Genomic DNA, 13,164 nt, shown 5'->3' on the forward strand with positions numbered 1-13,164 from the left:
GTCATGTTTTATCACCAGAACAGGATCATTCTGAATAAAGGTCAGACGTAAGAGAAAAATTGCTGCCGTTATTAGTAGACATTTGCTAATAAATAAAGCTCACACAGTGTTTTCCACACTGAGGGCCAACAGAATAAAGTTAAGTAATAATTTGCAATCAGTGATTTGATTGGTGGTCCCTTACACGGAGACTTTTGATAAGAAAACTAGAACTTGTTCTGCAGTTATATTGTTGCGGCACCCCGATTATTGGGTGCCATGATTGAAATGTTTGTTCCTCTGTGTGTGTGTGTGTGTGTGTGTGTGTGTGTGCTCATGATTGCACATGTGTACGTGAGCGACCAAAGGTTTAATCAGGTGAAGGATTTGGTTTCATCACCGATGTGTTTTCTCTCATCTTTCCTCTCTCCTCTCCCGGAGCGGCGGGCGGAAGATGCTCTTTACTCCGGAGCCTCTTCTCCGTATTACCATAATGAAATTGAAAAGAAATTGAAATGGAAATGACTGCCACCCGGTGACTCAGTCCACATAACACCAGCAGACAAACAGAGGCGAAGCTGAGGGTGCTAGAGCTGCAATTCAGGAGCTCTTGCTGTTTAGCTCTCCCCTCCGTCTAAGCGAGGCGCACAGACGGAGAGCTTGTACAAAAATAGGTGAAACAGACCACAAACAGGCAGCATGTAGACGTGGAGTAAATGAATATACATGTGAGAGAGAAAGTAACAGATGTTGTAGAAGAAGAATATAAACAACTTTCCCAAAGCTTAAACTGTTCACTGATCTTGCCACTGTTTCATTATGTTACTATGGCTACAAGGACATGATTGAATCAGCGCTTTCTAGAATATGAATATAGATCCAAAATTAAATGTGAACCAGTGCGTGCAAGAAAAAGCTTTAAATCACATCCTCCAGCTAATCAGAAATGAGTTTATCATCCAGACTCAGATATAGCGGATTTAGCAGGTACATTACAGCAGGGCAAATGTTTTTAAGTAATATTATAAAATAACAGTGACTTCCTCACATGGCGCTGCTTGCTCCTTCTCTGTGGGCTCCTCTGCTTTGTGAGACTGGCCTTTGATCTTGTTCACCAGCATTAGCAGGCGACCTTTGATCGATGTAGCTTGCTCGTCTTCGTCTACCTCCATAGGGATTCCTGCATGACACAAACACAAGCAGTATATACATAGAGAGCAAAGCTTATTAAAGCAATAACTCTGTGTGTGTGTGTGTGTGTGTGTGTGGCTTCCTGTGGGGGTTAGCGCTCATGTTATGTGTATTATGCATGGAAAGGGATGTACAGAATCTCCTATTTCTTTGCAAGTTCAAGTCGTTGCCATGACAGGTCGGTGCTCGGCTGAAACTGCCATTAGGTTGGTTGTACCACAGAGGGTTGGGCAATTCAATTATTTATCAAAACATCAAGTTGTCAGAGCAATGTTAGAGGCACTGAACTGTGACTTCTCTGCCGAGAGACACAGAGAGGAAAAGAAAGGAGTCGTGAGAGGATGTACTGGAACAATTCAGCTTATGTTGACACAATGGCGGCGCATGGAATTTTTAATATTTGACTCTTTTTTGCCTCATTTGAACTTTCAAACCATGCGGCCTTTGGAAATAAATTCTACAATTGATCGAAGCAGTATAAGCTGCATAATGATCTGCATCTTACCACAGTGGAGCTGCAGCTGGTTGTGGAAATCATACAGTTCCTCCTGGATGTCTGTCGGACACGGACAGTCCTCGCCCATACTGAAGGTCAGCAGCATGTTGATCTAAAATATGGAAAACATGAAAGACAACATGCATAAACAATGCCTGATAATTCTTCAATCTTGAACATCTCATTGAATGATTCACAGAGGGGAGAAAAAAAACTGCATAAGTGGCTAATCCCCCCTCTGCACTCACAGACCGAAGGACATCGTGACAAGTCATTAAAGTAGCTGTGAAGCGCTGAACTCTCTCTCCAGCTGTGACCCTGAAGGGATATTGTATGTGTGCGTATGTGTGTACTCTCACTGGAGGAATGACACCACAGACAAGAAGGATGAATTTGCCTTGAGGCTTTGTTTCAAAACACACAAAGAGAGAGTGCTCTCAGAAACATTTAGAGCAAGGACCAGCTCTCATTCACTCTGAAAAATGGAACCAGTGTGAGCAAATTCAACGATACAAAAACGAAAAAGAGAATCCGAGGGTGGGGAGAGAAATTAACCATGTATGAAGGAAAATTACAGAAGTTATGTAACATCTCTCCCTGAATTATCCAATTACATGCACCACAGGCTTTCTTTGTGGTTAGATTTTATAGATTCATGTGTACATTACTGTAAGATTAATCATATCTAACAGATGCACAGTTCCTGGCTTTTACCCTCTGCTGCTGATTTGCACCTATATGTCACATTAGCATCACTAAGGCCACATGGCAGACATGTGAGAGGTGTCGGAATCACATGAATAGAGGTGTGAATTGTTGTGAAACCGCCAGCGTAAGTAAGATGTCCCCGCTGCACTAGGTGAAAAGTTTTTTAATCCACAGCCTCACTTCATGGGGATTTTTTTTTCACGACATGCCCCCCTGTGCAGCCCTACCACCACCAATATCACATGTCACATACAATATAATATGTATATGAAGTAATATCAACATTATGTGAAACAATACAGGCTTATTATTATGTTTGTGTGCTGACTTCCACTGTGAACAACTCCTCTCATCTCGTCTTGAACAGCTCCTACCACAGGTCCTTCATTCCAACAGCTGCCAAACCAGCATGACTTTGTCAATAATAGATTTTAAAAAACAGGTGATTTCACTTGTTTTGGAGGATTAGAGCACTTCTCAGGAGTGTGTGAGAGGGTCTTCCTCACTCTCCAGTTCGCTTTATTTGTAAACTGGAGATTTGTGCATAGATCTGTCCACCTTCAGCAGCAGTCAAGTCAGCCAGGATAAGCACAAGCACCTGTGAAGGTATACTAATATCATTTTGCTTGGTTTAAAAAGTAAAATAATACCTGTGTTTACCTACTATAGCATGTCAAAAACGGCTGCTCTGAAAAATCATTTATCATTTATATATATCATGAAAACGTAGCTAAAGGTTGCCTAATTACTGATGTGGTGCAATGTTAAAAATGTAATGCCCATACCTAAGGTATCCATTGAGTTTGATTAAGTGGTGATCTGAAACTACATGTCAGTACATATTAATGACTTCAGTGTTTCCATGGCGTCATCTCACCTGTTCTTGAGGTGGCGATCTGAACTCTTTGGTCTTCTTTGCAGTAACGGCAGCAGACATGTTGAGGGCCAGCATCAGCTCGTTGTAGCGGAACTTCTGGTTGAACTGCAGCTTGGAGACAAAGTTGTCAGAGAAGGACACGATGGCCTCAATGCGGTGCTTGAGCTCGCAGTCGCAGAAATAGTGAAGCAGCTCGCACATCTGGGGGATGGGGGAAGAAACAAACGTCAAATACTGTTGCATCACTGTTGTATGTTTAGACACATCTGTTACAAGCAAGTCTGTTAGGGATACATACAAAACCGCCTCGTGGCTTCACATAATCCCACTTATTAAAGACACGTTTTTACCCGAGAGAACATTTGTTCAATACAAGACAGAGCCATTTCATGTCTGACTGACTTCTGAATGGCTCTATAACAGTACAGCGGTTATGAAGCATGTGATTGAGAGCACAGCTGTGTTAGTCTTTAGGAGCGTATTGGCACTTGTAGATGAAAATGTTCATTGATTTTACATATTTTGGTGACTTACTTTTAGTGGTTTACACACATATAAGATGAAGCTACATCCCTTCACATGTGCTCATTATTACCTGTCGCTTGACGGGCTCAGGGAGCCTCTTCTCCAGCAGTCCTTTCAATGGCTGCTTAGCCTCTTTGGCTGCCTCCTCCTCTCCAGCTTCCACTGCTTTCTCCTCCGTTCCCGTGAGTCCTTCTTTGTCTGTGGCCCCAGTGGCTCCATCCTCACGTGTCTCTCTGAAAACATTTGGGTCAATGAGCAGCAAGATCTGATGAACGTCCTCACTACCTAGCACGCCCATAGTCAGCAAGGTGCTAATGAGTTTCAAGATTGGCACAAACTGGTACTCGACACCTCCTCCAACGGGATCACGGATGTGGTGCCCGCCACCCTGAACAGCCTCTGTCAACATTGAGATAGATTTCTCCTTCAGTGCGTCCAGTGGGATTTGGGGACTATAAAGATGCTGTTCCCGTTTGGTGCTGATGAAACAGGGCGGAGCAAAGTTGAGGCGGGGTTTAAGTGAGGTACTAAGCCCCACCCCTGGTGGGAGGTGCTTTTTGGAAGCATCAGAGAAGAGGCGGATGGAACGTGTCTCGGCCGTGACGGGGATGATGAACTCATCTTTCATCATGAGTCGCGCCTCTTTTGCTGTCTCCAGGTGGGTGCTGATCAGGACATTGTAGAAGCCCTCGCGTAACATGCCTGACAGGTACTGATTGTCGATGGTGTATAAGAGCTGTGACTGGTCCAGGTGGCTGCAGAGGGCATGGGCCACGCGGGTGTTGCCCAGAGCGCAGAGGGCACAGTAGAGCTTCAGGGTGTGGTAGTGGAACTTCCTCATGTCCTTCTGCTCAGACAGCTCCATGATGTCGACACACCTTTAAAAAGAAGCAAAATAGTATATTTAGAGACCTGACAAGTGTTATTTACCACACAGAATAATAAAACAAGTGTTGTTAAAGGTCCCCTGTGGAGAATTTCACATCTAATAGTGCTATGAAGCCGTTTTTCTATGTAGGACTTAAAATACAGCTTTGCAAATGTTTTATGGGGAAGGAAATGCATTCAGCACATTTGTTAGGACTGAAGGATATACAGCATTTGTTTTGGTGAGTAATAACTGTAACCTTTGTTTATTTTCCAGAAAACTCAGCCGCATTTTTCAGTGACTACATTGATTTCCTAAAGATCTTGGGAAATACGCTTCATGCTAAGAGTTAGACGAGGAGATCGATGCCACTCTCCTGAATGTGCACTTAATATAAAGCTAGAGCCAGGAACCAATTAGCTTAGCTTAGCATAATGACTGGAAACAGAGGGAAACAGCTAGCCTTACTCGCTTCAAAGTTAGAAAATATACCTGCATCTCTGAAGACCAACATTTAACAGGCATATTGTCAGTTTAATTCGTAGTTATGGTTTTACAGAGAGCTGTCTTTATACTAAACTAAACTAATGGCTTGATGTTTTGTGAGTGGTATCAATCTCACTAACTATAACCCACTGAAAGATCATGTAAACATACTCAGCCATGTACTGTACCTGTTCTCCTCAGGTATATGTACAGCCAACATCTGCAGAGGCTCCACACACTGGACCACCCAGCCGTGTCGCTCATTGACCCTGGCTGTTTCCACCTTGAGGAAGGTGTTGGGCATGCGGCTCCACAGCACAGCACTGATGGTCTGCACATCTAGACGGGGTGGACACTGGGGCACCGGGTTCTTATGTTCACTCTTAAAGATGGCTGAAGACAGAGGCATGGCGTTCTGGAGAGGGCAAACATCAACATGGACAGAGTGAGGAACAATTTTTTCAATGCCAAAGAAGCTGTTAAAAGAGTTTGTACACTTAGTTGTCACCTTTTGCTTTTTGCTACAGTAAAAAAAAAGACACACGACTTCCTGCTCTGAAACGGAAAGTCATTTTGAACTGCATGAACAAATGACACTGTGAGAGAGGACAGTCACAGTCTGTTTGTGAGTTATTAATCATGTCTGTTGTTTCAGTGCTACCCCGTTTCTGCTTAGTCACACAAGCTTCTCTTTTTTTTTTTCTCCTCCAAACATCTGACACAAATACTTGTCGTTGAAGCTCTCAGTAACTTTGGTGCTTTGGTAAAATATTAGGCTAGCAGACCAAGCTGGAGGGCGTTTTGCTGCATAATCCTGTGTGTGGTCTGCATCTCTAAACATATTGTGAGGTAGACTAAGGTTAAAATACCAACACTGTGTGTGTGTGTTTGGAATATTCAAGTTTCTTTCTTGTGCACGGTTATATCGCAGCAGTCATGCATGCTACTAGGTTGTTGCAATAACACATGTACCTTTATTTTAGCCAGCTCAAACTGGAAGAGGTTAGGGCTGGTGGGTCGCACAAACACAGCAGGAAAAAGCTTGGTGTTTGGTTCCACCTGCAGCAGAGAAAAGAGCAGCAAGTTAATAACAGGTCCAAACAGGAAGTACACATGAAAAGCCGGAGTAGCACCAGGAGAGTATGACTTGCGGGAAGCAGCTTAATGATGCTTCGTGAAACTCCACTTCTTAATGTGTGCATGTGTGTGTGTGTGTGTGTGTGTGCGCATGATCGTTCAAGAGTGTCGGGCTGGAGGGATGACTCAGCGCCCTCAGAGAGTTTCAGTGAGGAAGAACATAAGAAGATTATACCCTTTGAAAGGTTCTGTAAGATTTAGGCAAATACAGACGTCAGTACTCTGTCAGGAAAATATGCAAAGAGGGAAGACGAGTTACTCTCAAGGTCAACACAATAAAGTGCAGACTGATGGAAAGAAGAGGGGATGGACAGTTAGACAGGTAATGACTTACAGGTGGATAGATGCATTAATGAATGGTGAACAGCTAAAATCACAAGCAAGCTCAACAAGTAACCTTGAATGTTCTGCAAGTCCTTACAAAGTTTGAAAACAGCCCAAAACAAATTAAATATTTATACAGAACATGTTTTTTTCACTGCATCATCATTCCTTCAGGTTGTCCAATGATAATAATAGAGCGCTTAATTGTAGATTCTCAAAGTGAAGGAGGGCAACATGTGCCGAGTACCTGATAGGATGTGGATATCTCCTTGCCATTGACGGTGAATGTCAGCAGGCCGGTGGCCAAGTCTATTACACAGCCAATCTCCAGGTCCACATTGCTGCGACTCGAGGCGTGAGCAGCATTGGTCACATCACCACCCCACACCATGTAGCAGTTACTCCTCCTCACACTGTAGTAGACATGAATAAAATCAGCTTGAAACTACATTATAGTGTGTTATAAACCAATTGGCCATGTTCAAACACAGGAAAACGGCTGCAAAAGGAGTTTGCCTAAAAATCACCTCTCATGAACTCGCCCTCGCTCGTCTCCCAGGGTTACGGTGACTGTTCGGTTTTTACTGAGGTTGAAGTTGTTGCTATAGTAGTGGTAGTCGGGGGTAACCCATCCAACCCACACACCGGCAGGGTCCTGACCAGCGAAGACCCTTACCGAGTGGTAGTACTGAAATGACATAAGAGTAAGACTTAGCCAACACTGCAGGTGTTGCAACCAAATGGTACTCTATCCAAAAAGAAATGACTCAGTACCGTAGTGATGCTGCTGTAGTCCACTCGTCTACTTTCATCACTGTGCCTCACAGATCTCAATGGATATCTATCAGAAACCACATTCCACAGGTGATAATCAAGCACAGACCAGTTGACGGATAGTTCTGAGTATGCTTAAAGCTTAGACGTCTGATGAGCCAAACATCTTTAACCGCATTACTTCAAATGTTTTGACACAATAATCTAAAAGTAGATCGGCGGTTAAAAAACGTGGCAACTATAATGCATTTAAAAGAGCTTCTTGCACTATGGTGTAAATTCATGATTCTGAGGAAATGAGTACCTGTGTTTGACTTTAAGGGTGTCTTCCTCGTGGACTCCATTCATGTCTACAACGGGACTGGATTTGAAGATGGAGTGGAACTCTACAGGCATGCTGAGACGACAAAACACCATGTCAGCGTTACTGTTCTGGGTGCCAAATGTCTTGTGGGTGACTTTTAGACATGGGGGGCTGTCGATGGTGCCATCAATCCTGGTTACCTGAAAATAAGAAGAAAGTCTTTACATTCATACAATCACAAATTCTGTTTTTGTATACAGACAACTGAACCAGCTGCTTTTGTTCTTACTGCGATGTGGTTGTGGTCTTTCGGCACGTTGATGAAAGTAGGCAGGCGCTTGCTAAACCACATGGTGACCTCTCTGTTCATGTTGACAGCAAAGGGTTCAAATCCTTCCTGAAGGCCACACATGGTGTAGTACTTGAACGTGCTAGCGTCTTTCCCCAGATTCATGCGACCCACCTGAGACAGGCCGAGACTACAGACTGGAATAAACCCTGAAGGACAGCCATAGGGCAAAGAGGAGGAAGAAGGAAGAGAAGCAGAGTGAGGAGAGATTTAAAAGCCTCTAAGAACACACACAGCAGGAGGAAATCAATCCAGCTTTTTCAAAAAGGCAATTTAGAAGCGTCACATTAAATAAGGGTGATTTCGTTACAGGAAGCCACTTATTTTTCACTTATAACCCTAGAGTGGTCATTCTCAGTTAATGCTCTTTGGTCTGCATGTGAAACAATGACCAGCAACACTTTCTACAATCACCTTATCAGTCTAACACTCCATGACCTTCTACAACTGGCTATGTTACCGCACGCTTTCTTACCATCCTCAGTTTCAAAGTCAGTGAAGCAGAGTTCGGAGCCCTTGGTGGTGATGAGGATCTCTCCATTGAGGGTGAAGATCATGGACTTGTCCTCCATGTTGATCATACAGCCCACCACATCCCCAGCGTGCCAGCACCGCCCAAATAAACGGCTGCCCATGTTCAGACAGTGACCCTACAGTGCAAGCATACAGTGAAACACTCAGGGGAAGATTACAGCATGTATGCGACAATAAATTACAAAATAATGACACTTAACAATATTACAAACAAGTTAAAATAGATCTTGGATAGATCTTTATCTGTGGAATAATCAACATGAATCACAGCACACAATGCAAATGAATACTTTGATTTACGGCTGGTTGACAGCTCACCCTGTATCCATCAAAGACGAAAGCGAGTTCATCTGTGCCAAGTTCCACATCTGGCTTACATCCAGGTCTGGCCCACCCCACTCTCATGTCTCCTCCCGTCACAGCCTCAAATTCAAAGTACCACTTGCCGGTCTTTACCGCGTACGTCCTCTCTACTCTAAAGAAGCGGACCTTGTCGATGCTGAGCCGCTCCACCACTTGTCCTACTGGGTGGAAGGGACAGATGCAGTGTCAGCTTGTAGATTGTACCATCCAAAATCCCCTCCAACAAATGAATAATGGAACCATTAATTGGACACCAGTTTGCACATTTCACACCCTTATTCTTCTTCACCGTAAACTGAAAGCTTGTGGGAGGAAAAATCTTTTATCTGGACTGTAAAATTATGTCACACTTGTCATAACATTTGCTCCCATTCTTTGTTACAATCGCCTACTGTATCATTTGAATGCTTGTACGAGTCAAACTCACCGCCTTCTTGGTCTGAAGGTTCAATGTTGTATCCGTAGCCAATCAGAGTGCGGATAGCCTCCCTCAGGCTGTCCCTGTTCGACTTCTTGGTGCGCTCGTCCAGCAGAACATAGGGAACCAGGCGAGGGTTGCGCTTACTCTTCAGATCCTGCAGGGTGAAGAGGCAAGTCAGGGAAAATTTTATGCACTCATTTGCAGCAAGCACATTCCCACCTATCTCAGCAATTGTAGATCGGCTTAAGGGAGCCAACTGTTGTGTTTGTTACAACTGTGCTGTCAGCCTCTGTAATTGAGACGTTAATTGGCCATTTATTGCCATTGGGTTACTGCTGCCCATCACTTCCTGTGTCATTTCCCATAGTAGTATTCCCACCGGGGGGCCGAGGAGCAACCATGGAAGTATCATATTAATACCACTTAAGCTGATTTGTTGTGCTAGTTATAAAGATCACAGGCTTGTTTGTTTGGTCTCTCATAGGAGCTTTCCCTGATATCACTAAAAGGCTTAAATGAAAACCTTGGGACAAGTGCTAGTCAGTTACCTGACCTCATGTTATCAAAACAACCTTTAATGTACAAACTGTGCAGAGAATATGGACAAATATCTGCTTTCCAGTGTTTCATCAAGGTAAAGTCTCACAGGTAAGTTCAGTTAAAGTCTGTTTAAAGTAAGAATACATTTGTGTTCTGAGTTTGTCAGTCCAAAGGAGAAAGTGTTATTAACCACCAAGCCAAATTTTAATGATTAAAAATATTGAAAAGTTTATGAAATTAGGTGTCAAAATCAGGTAAAAATGAGCAGTATTCTCAGGTCCAGGACTGTGGGGGCGTGTCTGCTGAATGTACTGAAGCCACACCCACTCATGGGAGCAGTCAATTTTGAAGCAACTGAAACATGTCAGATGAGTTCAGAAAATTACATGACTATCTTTGAAACACACTGAGTGAGATGAAATAATCTCTACCTCTCTGCTAGAGGCTCGAGGTCTATGTTTAGGGTGGCCTCAGCGTGTCATCGAGCCACCCTTTAGGACCGCCCACAAAATCCTGGATTTAATCTTTAACTCCACATTTCAGTAATATATCATTCAAAGTCATTTCACGTTTTCAGCAACTGTTTTCCAACATATTTAATGTATTTTGAAAGAAATCTCAGATTTGCCTTTATATGGACTTTAAAAGGTCAAATACAGATGCATGTGTACAATGCGTAAAACATAGCTGCTTATACTGGTCAGAATGGCAAAACAGTCAAATGGAAAAACACATGAAGTGTCTTCTAAATTGTATATTTGCTGCTTACTCTGAATCAATAGGTGATTCTTTCCACACTATTAACAAAATAGGACACACTGAATGAACCTTCACTCACTTAATGTAGCAATATTTTGCATTATATTGCACTGAATTACATAGTTTTCATGGGATAGCAGTGGAGAATTTGTGATTTCAGGAGAGTGTGATTTATCTAAAACCAGAACCAAAATCCAGATCACCAAAAAGCAAGCAGTCAGTGTGTGCAGTTCTTGCACTTCTTCATTCAACAGATGAGATAAGACGAGTGTGTTCTTCACAATATGTTCTACGCCTCGCTGCCCTTTTACTGCAGAACATCTGGCTGGATGCTGACATATAGCTGTGAAATGTCAGGCCAAACAAACCGTCTGACTTGCGCACCTATAGGGTATAGACTGTATGGGAGGTGAATAAATGAACCATGAAGAAGAATCTGAGCACATAAATAATACAGTATTATTCTTGTGAGATTTTTTCCCCCACCAAAATAAACATTTGTTTTGGTCCCAGCAAACCATACATGAATACATCCAGCATACCTGCTGTATGCCATAGGTCCATCCCTGTTTGATGCGGTCCTTGGCCCACACATTGTGTGCATTCTCTGCTAGTTTGTCCACCAGCAACTCCTGACCTGGAGTCAGTTTGATGTCAGACAGGTCCAGAGGAGATGGCTTATAACTATTGGACATCATATAGCTGTAGGAAAAACACATTATCCCTCAGATATGGAAGTAATAAAGAGTAAATCCACGAGGACTAGTTTACCCACATTTATAGCCTGATATAAATCTTTGAGGCAGTACATACAGTAACACATTTTCTGATGATGATAGACTGGGCTTACACACATTTTGATTTATAATTTCATTATGCTTCTCCTATAGAAAGGCCCAACATATGAGCATGCTCACTTACTTCTTAGGGAGTTTTATTTTTTTGAGGGAACTCTCAGCATTTGGATTGACCTGAACTACACGACAGCCCAACGCCAGCAGAGTCCTGTGAGAAAAAAAACACAACACAAAATGAGTGAATGAACAAAGCTTGTCTGCGGATTATGTTTAATCCAAATCTTAATAGCCCATGTAGACTCAGTAGCAGTAGCAATAGTAGGGTTGGGAGTGTTCAGGTGGAGCAGTGATGGGTTAAATTGTGCATGTCCTAATCTGTCAGGAGAAAAAAAAAGGCCAAAGAATACCCAAAGGAATGCACTGGGTGTGAAGAGCTTTTGACAAATTTTCTTCACACCTTGTGATAGGACAAAGTGACAGGAAAAATGAGTTTGATGTCACTCAGGAACCCATCAGTGTCACCTAGATGTGTCTGCCACTGCCACAGATAAAGATTAATCACAATAAAGCCGATGTTCTCCTATATCGTTTAAATAGCATTTATGTAAAGCACTTGTAATAAGTCTCACTGGGACCTTTATGGGCAGAAACGAGTGTTGTGCAGAGTGCTGATGAGTGGAAACAGACCAGGAAGACTTGTTTGGCTGTGCAACACAGGAAATGGAAATTTCTCCTCCTGTCATCACCTAGAGTCTAAACGTTTAGACTCTAGGTGATGACATATCATTTTTTAGACATTGACATGATAGCTGCTATACATTAGACTCAAATTGGGGCTTTCATGGAAGGTATAGGTTTCTGTGGAAACAAAATATAAATACAGCAATGGGTAAATTGGTTTTTAGAGGCAAAATTATAACAATGATCTTGTATTTGGTTACGCATTCAGTGCACAGTATTGTTTGTTTGTTTGTCCCGCTGTTAAATGCAGTTATACAGAGTCTGATGCATGACCAAGCATCAAATACACTGTAATCCACATGTACATGTTAGTATTTAGACTGTACTATCAGATTGGCTGACCAAACTAGTCTTAACTAGGGTTTATACCTCCGTTCACGTGCATGTAATCTTCATAGTTAATGCTCATTAACACACTTCAAAACAAACGCAAAAAACTTTTTGCTTGTAATGAATCTTTCTGTTCCTCTTTTTGACTCCGTTACCCGGCACTCTTTCTTCTTCAAAAACCAAAGTACCGCGACGAAAATCAATCCATACTGCGCAACGTACTTCAGAGTTTCAGTTGACATCTGCAGATTGTAGTTCTTTTCGGTTTCTGGCAGCTTGGAGAAATCCACCAGGCACGGATGCTGCCGCTTATTATCATCCCTAATCTATGAGAGACAGAACAGGCACAGAAACAATATTTCAACCTTCCTTTGTTGTCTGCAACTTTGGTCTGCAGTAACTCAATATGTATGTACACCAAGTTTATATAAAATATAATATATGCATATGAAATACACTGCCTTATAAGTCAGTGGCGTTGTGAATCAACAAGGAGAGGGGGGATGTGGTTTAAATACAGGCTGCTACTGGTTGCAGTGATACGACAGTCTACTCTAGTGAACATGTTATGAAGGAGGAACACAGGAGCATGTTTTCTTGAGGTAGATACAAAGGTGTGCGACTGGAATACCAAGTGAGAGGTGAAAGGCCTCTCTCGAGG

At 42.6% G+C, this 13,164-nt stretch overlaps 1 protein-coding gene across 1 annotated transcript in view; it reads right to left on the minus strand.

The window, feature by feature from the left end:
* Positions 1–13,164, minus strand: part of LOC104937379 (ryanodine receptor 3) — a 108,362-nt gene that overhangs the window by 41,852 nt on the left and 53,346 nt on the right. Inside the window, exons 26-42 of the mRNA XM_027274894.1 lie at positions 12,726–12,829; positions 11,557–11,640; positions 11,178–11,337; positions 9,343–9,490; positions 8,871–9,073; positions 8,494–8,668; positions 7,959–8,167; positions 7,670–7,869; positions 7,366–7,432; positions 7,119–7,279; positions 6,839–7,004; positions 6,103–6,189; positions 5,319–5,545; positions 3,847–4,654; positions 3,252–3,452; positions 1,676–1,778; positions 1,028–1,159 (exon numbers count right to left, since the gene is read on the minus strand). Coding sequence (XP_027130695.1) covers positions 1,028–1,159; positions 1,676–1,778; positions 3,252–3,452; positions 3,847–4,654; positions 5,319–5,545; positions 6,103–6,189; positions 6,839–7,004; positions 7,119–7,279; positions 7,366–7,432; positions 7,670–7,869; positions 7,959–8,167; positions 8,494–8,668; positions 8,871–9,073; positions 9,343–9,490; positions 11,178–11,337; positions 11,557–11,640; positions 12,726–12,829 — 3,235 coding nt within the window. The remainder of the gene's footprint in view (positions 1–1,027; positions 1,160–1,675; positions 1,779–3,251; positions 3,453–3,846; positions 4,655–5,318; positions 5,546–6,102; positions 6,190–6,838; positions 7,005–7,118; positions 7,280–7,365; positions 7,433–7,669; positions 7,870–7,958; positions 8,168–8,493; positions 8,669–8,870; positions 9,074–9,342; positions 9,491–11,177; positions 11,338–11,556; positions 11,641–12,725; positions 12,830–13,164) is intronic.

Source organism: Larimichthys crocea, chromosome XXIV (genome assembly GCF_000972845.2).
Source record: "Larimichthys crocea isolate SSNF chromosome XXIV, L_crocea_2.0, whole genome shotgun sequence".
Taxonomy (NCBI): Eukaryota; Metazoa; Chordata; class Actinopteri; family Sciaenidae; genus Larimichthys; species Larimichthys crocea.